This window comes from Enoplosus armatus, chromosome 8 (assembly GCF_043641665.1).
Source record: "Enoplosus armatus isolate fEnoArm2 chromosome 8, fEnoArm2.hap1, whole genome shotgun sequence".
NCBI classification, from domain to species: domain Eukaryota; kingdom Metazoa; phylum Chordata; class Actinopteri; order Centrarchiformes; family Enoplosidae; genus Enoplosus; species Enoplosus armatus.
Genome location: NC_092187.1, coordinates 26,137,555 through 26,147,119, shown reverse-complemented (window position 1 = coordinate 26,147,119; position 9,565 = coordinate 26,137,555). Strand labels below are relative to the sequence as shown.

At 46.7% G+C, this 9,565-nt stretch overlaps 1 protein-coding gene across 1 annotated transcript; it reads left to right on the top strand.

The window, feature by feature from the left end:
- The first annotated feature begins 213 nt into the window (after positions 1 to 213).
- On the top strand, positions 214 to 9,225 carry cxxc1a (CXXC finger protein 1a). The gene is made up of 14 exons (XM_070909670.1): positions 214 to 360; positions 1,270 to 1,439; positions 1,533 to 1,633; positions 2,616 to 2,758; positions 3,087 to 3,242; positions 3,796 to 3,987; positions 4,070 to 4,171; positions 4,245 to 4,462; positions 5,202 to 5,409; positions 6,053 to 6,163; positions 6,576 to 6,625; positions 6,706 to 6,802; positions 8,812 to 8,964; positions 9,079 to 9,225. Exons 1-14 carry the CDS (start codon positions 358 to 360, stop codon positions 9,223 to 9,225), a joined length of 1,851 nt encoding a protein of 616 aa, XP_070765771.1. The 5' UTR covers positions 214 to 357.
- The last annotated feature ends 340 nt before the right edge of the window (positions 9,226 to 9,565 follow it).

The following is a 9,565-nucleotide window of genomic DNA, read 5'->3' as shown; positions in this document are numbered from 1 at the left end:
TATTTGTACTAAATATTGATATGTTATATATCATTATTTTATTATAAATTATTGCTGATAATAATTATTGCCTTTTTATTCATTCTTTCTTTGTGTTCTGGTTTGTAGGTGAGTGTCTGTCCTGCAGGTGTCGCTGCTGCACCAGCTGCTACTTTATTTCCCCGCACAGAAGAAGAAGAAGAAGAAGAAGACGAAGGGGGAGAAGGAGGAGGAGGAGGAGGAGGAGGAGCGGAAACAAAGAGACTTCAGCAGATTTTCTTAAAAATGAAAAATGAGTGAGATGAAAACGGAGTTCTGATGAGGATTTAACCGGAGGACTGTTTCTTCTTCTGTGTGTGAAACACCAACAGCTTCATTATGGTGAGTCTTCATGTTCTCAGGCACACAGACAGGCAGACAGACAGACAGATGTTGATGGAGAGAATAACGGAGCAGCTGGACTTATTGTTTAATAACCTGCAGTATCACAAACACACACAAAAATCACATGACTTAGAATATGTGGAAAAGTGAACGGAGTTTGGTTTCACGGTGGAAAAACGAACAGACTGACCAGCATGCGGTAAAACAACTGCATCAATATAAAAAACTGTAAAGTGAAATCTTTTTTTTTTCTCTCTCACACAAATCCTAAACTGGGTTTGTAGAATCGAGTCCAGGTTTGATTAGCAGCCCACAGTGGTTTTTGATGTAGACCTGGTCTGATGTGGTCAAGATGGAGAAAAAAGGATTTCTTTATTTGTAAACAGAATAAAGGTTTCAGTTTTAAACAAGTCAATGCAGTCTCAATGTCACGGATCTGGATCTATACCAGGGATTTTAGAGTCCTCATGTTCATCAAGCCCTCATCGGGCGAATCCAGATCAAGTAGTTTTAGAGAAACAATAGTGAAATCTCTGTATTGTGCTTTTTTGGAGGTTTCACAAATGTTAAACCTTCCTGATGGACACTACAGACACGATGGGTCAATTTAGTGATTTGTGTCCACGTTAATCCGGTCCAGGTCTGACAAGTTTAAGTACAATGGCTTGTTAATGTAGACCTGGTCTGACCTGGTCTGGATGGAGGAAATTAAAATTGGAATTGTTTTTCTGAAGTATGATAGAAGTTTCACAAATCTGAAGGGGGAGATCTTAACTTGGTGTAACAGCAGAGAATCATCTGAGAGGTTCAACTTTCCTCTTTACGCCTGAATCAGAAGCCAAACTCTGCTTTTATTTTCAACATTTTTGTTGTCGTAACTGGATGTTGCTGTTTGTTGTGTCTCAGTCTGAGGAGGCTGCAGGAGCAGAGCGAGGCCCAGAGGAGGAAGAGGAGGGAGGAGGAGGAGGAGAGGGAGGAGGAGAGGGAGGTGAAGAGGGAGGAGAGCTTGCCATGGGAACCCCCAAAGGTCCTGTATACTGTGTCTGCAGGCGACCAGACATCAACTGTTTCATGATGTAATAAACCTCATTAATCTATCGATAAATAATATAATATTTATGGACAAATACAACTGTCAACACTAACCTGTCTGTCTGTCTGTCTGTCAGAGGGTGTGACAGCTGTACTGAGTGGTTTCATGGAAATTGTATTGGAGTTTCAGAAAAAGCAGCTAAAGCCATCAGAGTCTGGTACTGTCCGTCCTGCAGAGGTCAGTGTCCTATAATATCTAAAATCATGTCTAAAACTGTTAATATGGAAAAATATCAAGTGTAGTCTGGTGATAATCTGAATATTCTTCTCATCATTAAATCTCATGTTCAGACTCAAAGCAGCAGTGAATGAATCTATTGACAAGTGCTGTATGTGTATCACAGCTTGATATATCTTCTTCCTCTTCTTCTTCTTGTTATTATTATTATTATTATTATTAATAATAAAACCCATCAGTGAGCCTCGCTGTGTCACTGGGTCACATGTTCCTTCATCACCAAGAACACACACACTGCAGTTTATCTTGAATCAGTCCCACACACACCGTCCTGCTGCCCCAAACACTCAGTAGAGCACCACATGTGGATTCATCCGCCACTGAAAATAGTCCCCAACAAATGCACTGACTGAACTCACACTAGACCAATTATGCGACGGCGGATGTTATTGTCGTGGGTCTGTCGTGGTCGCTTTAAATGTTGCTGCTGCAAGAAATTGTGGGACAGCATTATGTCCTTTCCTTTGGTAAAGGATGGTCCAGTGTACCCTAGTAGTGTAGTAGTGACAGGAAGCACTGAAGCACCTTTCAACCAGCTCTTATCACGGCTGCCACTGAGATACTTCCATTTCACTCCGTTAGGAAGCTTCCAAAGCTAAAAAGACTATTCGATCGCAGCCTGAAAATGAGATTTGTTGACAATAAGAAAAATATTGAAGGACACCAGACTGATCCTCTTAAATAAATCCCAATAAAACTGCCTGGACGTTTCAATATGGAGAAGCCGCTGATACTTCTCTAGTGGAACCAAAGAAACCAGAGACACCTTAACAACCCCTAATGATGTTAGCTGTCTGTTAGCTGCGTGTTATCTGTGTGCTATCTGTGTGTTAGCTGGCTGTTAGCCATCTGTTAGCCGTGTGTTAGCTGTGTGTTAGCTGGCTGTTAGCTGGCTGTTAGCTGTGTGTTGTGTCCTCTGCAGACAAAGACTCGTCTCTGGAGATTAAATTCCGTCCGAAGAAGACCAAGGAGAAGGAGGAGAAAGAGCCAGAGAGGGAGGACAAACCTGACGGAGACGGGAGCTCCACCCCCCAGCCCAAGACTGACAGGAGGCGGGGCTCACAGGTAACCTGGCAACTAGACTGACAAGAGTTGGGGCTCCTTTTGTATAACATACATATAACATACTTGTCTAATATTTGTCTGATATTTGTCTGATATTTGTCAGATATTTGTCAGATACTTGTCTGATATTTGTCTGATACTTGTCTGATATTTGTCTGATATTTGTCAGATATTTGTCAGATACTTGTCTGATACTTGTCTGATATTTGTCGGATATTTGTCGGATATTTGTCAGATATTTGTCGGATATTTGTCAGATACTTGTCTGATATTTGTCGGATATTTGTCAGATATTTGTCAGATACTTGTATTTGTGTTCCTGTGTCAGATCAAGCGTTCAGCCAGGATGTGTGGAGAGTGTGACGCCTGTCTGAGGACGGAGGACTGTGCTCAGTGTGACTTCTGTAAAGACATGAAGAAGTTCGGAGGTCCAAACAAAATCCGGCAGAAGTGTCGACTGAGGCAGTGTGAGGTCCGAGCCCGGGTGAGTCTCTGTCACAGGTTTTGTGTAGCTCGTAGATTTCAGGGACGACAGTTGTGTCGTATTAGACGATGTGAGGGTCCATCAGACTGTAGTGTAGAGAGATGTTTTTTCAGTGCAATTCAGTGGCCACTTTATTAGGAACACCTGTACAGTCTAATATGTTTCCTATAATGTTCAGTTATTGATGATGCTGTCATAGAGGAGTTCAGTTGTATGTATTAGTATGGAGGTCGCAGTCAGGCGTAGCTCCTCATGTATGTGAATAGGGAGGACAAAAAAATAGAAACACCTCTCAGTATAGTGTAGTCTAGTACAACAGTACTTTTAACTATCACCTCCATAACAAACATATTGAATTTAATTTACACATTTCTGTCAACGTTATAAACTTCATAAAGATATGGCGGAGCAGTTCTACAGGTGAACCTAAGGAAGTGGACACAGAGTGTATCATATAAGATGTTATATGATCATAATAATGAGCTAAATTCTCCACAGATGTTAAATATGACTATATAATGATGATAATAATGATATTTTGATCTTTGAGCAGAAGATGCTTCGGGTCAAAGACGAGGAGATGAGTCGGAGCGGTGGCAGGGGGCGGGGCCTCCAGAGGAAAGGGTTGGGGCATGAGACAGAGGAGGAGGAGGAGGAGGAGGAGGAGGAGGAAGAAGAGGGGGTGTTCAGTGAGAGCGAGCTGGAGCTGTATGAGCAATACAAAGCTGCTGGATACAGAGACCTGGTTGGTGTGCGAGTGAGTGTTTCTGACCAATCAGCTGCCAGAACAGGCACTTCCTGTGGTGTGATGTGTCTTCCTGTTGCAGGTGTGGCACAGCGAGGATGAAGACGCTCAGTCGGACTCTCTGAGGAAGAAGGCGGTTAAAGTGAAACACGTCAAGAGACGAGAGAAGAAGACGGAGAAGAAGGTGAGGACGGTGTCAACTGGAACACTGATGATGTCACTGATGATGTCACTAACACACCTGTCCTCCCCTGTAGAGGTCTGTCTCTGCTCCTAAAGAGGAGGTGAAGCCTCGTCGTCACAAAGCGAAGCAACGTCACAGGGAGCGTGTGCGGCACAGCGAGCGAGGAGGAGAGGGCGGGGCTAAGGAGTTGGGCGGGGCTCTGAGACAGTGTCTGGGTCCAGGATGTGTCCAACCGGCAAGGATCAACTCCAAGTACTGCTCCGAGGACTGCGGCATGAAGCTCGCCGCCAAGTGAGTCCGATCACACAGTACAACTACAACAAAGTCCACAACAGAGTCCACAACAGAGTCCAGAAAAGAGTCCAGAAAATAGTCCACAACGAAGTCCACAACAGAGCCCACAACAAAGTCCAGAAAAGAGTCCACAACAAAGTCTATAACAAAGTCCACAACAAAGTCCACAACAGAGTCCACAACAGAGTCCACAACAGAGTCCATAACAGTGTCCATAACGGAGTCCACAATAGAGTCCACAACAAATTACACAACAGAGTCCATAACAGTGTCCGTAACGGAGTCCAGAACAAAGTCCAGAACAAAGTCCATAACAGAATCCATAACAGAATCCACAACAAAGTCCACAACAGAATCCATAACAGAGTCCACAACAAAGTCCCCAACAGAATCCATAACAGAGTCCACAACAAATTACACAACAGAGTCCATAACAGAGTCCATAACAGAGTCCACAACAAATTACACAACAGAGTCCACAACAAAGTCCACAACAGAGTCCATAACAGAGTCCACAACAAAGTCCATAACAGAATCCATAACAGAGTCCACAACAAATTACACAACAGAGTCCACAACTAAGTCCACAACAGAATCCATAACAGAGTCCACAACAAATTACACAACAGAGTCCAGAGTTTCTGGATTGATGTCTCTGTCTGTGTCTCTTTGTGTCTCTCTGTTTTTCTGTCTGTCTGTCTGTCTGTCTGTCTGTCTGTCTGTCCCTGTCCTCCAGTCGTATTTATGAGATCCTTCCTCAGAGGATCCAGCAGTGGCAGCAGAGTCCGTGCGTTGCAGAGGAGATGGGGCGGAGACAGCTGGAGCGAATCAGGAAGGAGCAGCAGGCGGCGAGGCTACGCCTCACGCTGATGGAGAAACGTTTCCACGAGCTCGAAGGCATCATCGCCAACGCCAAACAACAGCAGGTCCAACAGCATGAGGAGGTACGAGACAGGGGGACGGAGGGACAGACAGCTTTTAGTTTCATCTGTTAGTTGTTATCTAATATCTGTCTCTCTCCCTGTCTGTCTGTCTATCTGTCTATCTTCCTGTCTCTCTCTCTGTCTCTCTCTCTCCCTGTCTGTCTTTTTCTCTCTCTTTCTCTCTCCTTGTCTGTCTCTCTCTCTGTCTGTCTGTCTATCTTCCTGTATCTCTCCCTGTCTTTCTCTCTGTCTGTCTGTCTGTCGGTCTGTCTCTCTCCCTGTCTGTTTCTCTTTCTCTCCCTGTCTGTCTGTCTGTCTTTCTTCCTGTCTCTCTCCCTGTCTATCTCCCTGTCTGTCTTTTTCTCTCTCTTTCTCTCTACTTGTCTGTCTCTCTCTCTGTCTGTCTGTCTATCTTCCTGTCTCTCTCCCTGTCTGTCTCACTCCCTGTCTTTCTCTCTGTCTGTGTGTCTGTTGGTCTGTCTCTCTCCCTGTCTGTTTCTCTCTCTCTCCCTGTCTGTCTGTCTGTCTTTCTTCCTGTCTCTCTCCCTGTCTATCTCCCCCTCTCTCTCTCCCTGTCTGTCTGTCTGTCTGTCTGTCTCTCTCCCTGGCTGTCTCTCTCCTTGTCTGTCTGTCTTCCTGTCTCCCTCCCTGTCTGTCTCTCCAGGTGACTGAGGGTGACGGCGATGACACAGACCTGCAGATCTTCTGTGTATCCTGCAGTCATCCTGTCAACCCGAAGGTGGCGCTGAGACACATGGAGAGATGCTATGCTAAGGTCAGTTTACACTCTCAGAGGTCAGATCACTTAATACGTGCTGATTTTGTGATTGTGGCTATTATTGATTGTTAATGTAGATCTTTAGATCCATTCAACAGTTATTTTAGTTTAATATTCAGTCAGTCTGTGATTCTATTGGACCAGAACAGAAGAGGCCCGAGACCAGAGCCTTGGGGAACTCCACGTGTCAGATGCAGCACAGACATCCCATAATAATGAAGCAAAAACAGCTGTCTGTGTTATAATTATAGTTGTGGTCAGAATAGTTTCTGTCTGACTCTCTCCTTTGTTCACCAGAGCGACACTTAACTGACTTTAAACACATTTCAACGAAACAAAGCACCAAAAATGATTCTGTTCACTCTTATCTGTAACTCATCCCAACTGTCTCTCTCTCTGTCTTTGACAGTATGAGAGTCAGACATCGTTTGGTTCCATGTACCCAACACGTATAGAGGGGTAAGACACCTGTATATCCGTCTGTCTGTTGTTTCCAGAGTTAGACCTGTCTGTCTCTCATGTGTCTGTCTTTGTTTCAGAGCGACCCGGTTGTTCTGTGATGTTTATAACCCTCAGAGTAAGACGTACTGTAAGCGGCTGCAGGTTCTGTGTCCTGAACACTCCAGAGATCCAAAGGTTCGTCTACTTTTATACACAGGAACATCTGATCAGCGATCAGTTACATATTACTAAATCTGCTGTTTATATTTTTTATTATTTTATTTATATTATATTCTGAACATGTTCCACCAGAGTCCGGAACTCCACTTCCTAATGAGGAGACGAAGAATCAGGGCAGAATGTTACTGTTTCTGCAGAAACAACATAACACCATCAGTGAGACAGGTGCCCATCAGACAGACAGGTGACCATCAGTAAGACAGGTGACCATCAGTAAGACAGGTGCCCATCAGACAGACAGGTGACCATCAGTAAGACAGGTGCCCATCAGTGAGACAGGTGACCATCAGACAGACAGGTGACCATCAGTAAGACAGGTGCCCATCAGTGAGACAGGTGCCCATCAGTAAGACAGGTGCCCATCAGTGAGACAGGTGCCCATCAGACAGACAGGTGACCATCAGTGAGACAGGTGACCATCAGACAGACAGGTGACCATCAGTAAGACAGGTGCCCATCAGTGAGACAGGTGACCATCAGTAAGACAGGTGCCCATCAGTGAGACAGGTGCCCATCAGACAGACAGGTGACCATCGGTAAGACAGGTGCCCATCAGTGAGACAGGTGACCATCAGTGAGACAGGTGCCCATCAGTGAGACAGGTGCCAATCAGACAGACAGGTGACCATCAGTAAGACAGGTGCCCATCAGTGAGACAGGTGACCATCAGACAGACAGGTGCCCATCAGTGAGACAGGTGACCATCAGTAAGACAGGTGACCATCAGTGAGACAGGTGCCCATCAGTGAGACAGGTGACCATCAGTAAGACAGGTGCCCATCAGTAAGACAGGTGCCCATCAGTGAGACAGGTGCCCATCAGACAGACAGGTGACCATCAGTAAGACAGGTGCCCATCCTTGTCTCTCTGACTCTCTCCCTCCCTGTCTCTCTGTCTCTCTCCCTCCCTGTCTCTCTCCCTCTCTCTCTCTCCCTCCATGTCTCTTTGTCTCTCTCCCTCCCTGTCTCTCTGTCTCTCTCTCTCCCTCCCTGTCTCTCTCCCTCCCCCCTGTCTCCCTGTCTCTCTCTCTCTCCCTCCCTGTCTCTCTCCCTCCCCCCCTGTCTCTCTCTCTCTCCATCCCTGTCTCTCTGTCTCCCTCCCTGTCTCTCTCTCTCTCTCTCTCCCTCCCTGTCTCTCTCCCTCCCCCCCTGTCTCCCTGTTTCTCTCTCTCTCCCTCCTTGTCTCCATGTCTCCCTTCCTCCCTGTCTCTCTCTCTCCCTCCCTGTTTCTCTGTCTCTCTCTCTCCCTCCTTGTCTCTCTCTCTCTCCCTCCTTGTTTCTCTCTCTCTCCCTCCCTGTCTCTCTCCCTCCCTGTCTCTCTCCTCCCTGTCTCTCTCTCTCCCTCCTTGTCTCTCTGTCTCTCTCTCTCCCTCCCTGTTTCTCTCTCTCTCCCTCCTTGTTTCTCTGTCTCTCTCTCTCCCTCCCTGTTTCTCTCTCTCTCCCTCCTTGTCTCTCTGTCTCTCTCTCTCCCTCCCTGTTTCTCTCTCTCTCTCCCTCCCTGTCTCTGTCTCTCTCTCTCCCTCCTTGTTTCTCTGTCTCTCTCTCTCCCTCCCTGTCTCTCTCCCTCCCCCCTGTCTCCCTGTCTCTCTCTCTCTCCCTCCCTGTCTCTCTCCCTCCCCCCCTGTCTCTCTCTCTCTCCATCCCTGTCTCTCTGTCTCCCTCCCTGTCTCTCTCTCTCTCTCTCTCTCTCTCTCTCTCCCTCCCTGTCTCTCTCCCTCCCCCCCTGTCTCCCTGTTTCTCTCTCTCTCCCTCCTTGTCTCCATGTCTCCCTTCCTCCCTGTCTCTCTCTCTCCCTCCTTGTCTCTCTGTCTCTCTCTCTCCCTCCTTGTCTCTCTGTCTCTCTCTCTCCCTCCTTGTTTCTCTCTCTCTCCCTCCCTGTCTCTCTCCCTCCCTGTCTCTCTCCTCCCTGTCTCTCTCTCTCCCTCCCTGTCTCTCTGTCTCCCTCCCTCCCTCCCTCCCTGTCAGGTACCAGCAGACGAGGTGTGTGGTTGTCCTCTGGTGAGAGACGTCTTTGAGCCGACAGGAGAGTTTTGTCGAGTGTCTAAGAGGAAGTGTAACAAACATTACTGCTGGGAGAAGCTCCGGCGCGCTGAGGTGGACCTGGAGAGAGTCCGAGTGGTAACAGCTGTCAACAAACCTTTATTAACATCACAGCCACGACTGGAGAGCAGGACATAACCCTCTGTCTCTGCCTGTCTCTCTCTCTCCGCCCGTCTGTCTGTCTTCTGTCAGTGGTATAAGCTGGACGAGCTGTTTGAACAGGAGAGGAATCTGAGGACGGCGATGACGAATCGAGCCGGTTTATTGGCTCTGATGCTGCACCAGACCATCCAACACGACCCAATCACAACCGACCTGCGCTCTGCCAAGGACAGGTAGACAGGTAGACAGACACACATCTAGAGGGTATAGAGAGAAATAGACAGGTAGAGATCGATGGATTTAAATATTTCAGTCTTGAGATCGCAAAGCAACAGAATGCATTGTGGGAAGCAGAGGCAGCGTACACAGAAACAAACATGGACACCTCATCCCATAACTACAAGAAAAGATCTCATAGTTATGTGTTTAATCGTAATTAGGAGATAAAGAAGAGATCTTTTTTGAAGTAATGAGATACTGTTTTCTTTTTTATGTGAATCTGTCTGCAGCTCATTGGTCAGTCTGACGTAAACACAGTATTTCTATCAACACGTGGGTTCTCATCAGGAGCCCAACA

Coding starts and splice junctions, on each gene's coding strand:
- cxxc1a (XM_070909670.1), top strand. Junction 2,759..3,086: donor ACAGGAGGCGGGGCTCACAG/GTAACCTGGCAA, acceptor TTCCTGTGTCAG/ATCAAGCGTTCAGCCAGGAT. Junction 3,988..4,069: donor CTGCTGGATACAGAGACCTG/GTTGGTGTGCGA, acceptor TTCCTGTTGCAG/GTGTGGCACAGCGAGGATGA.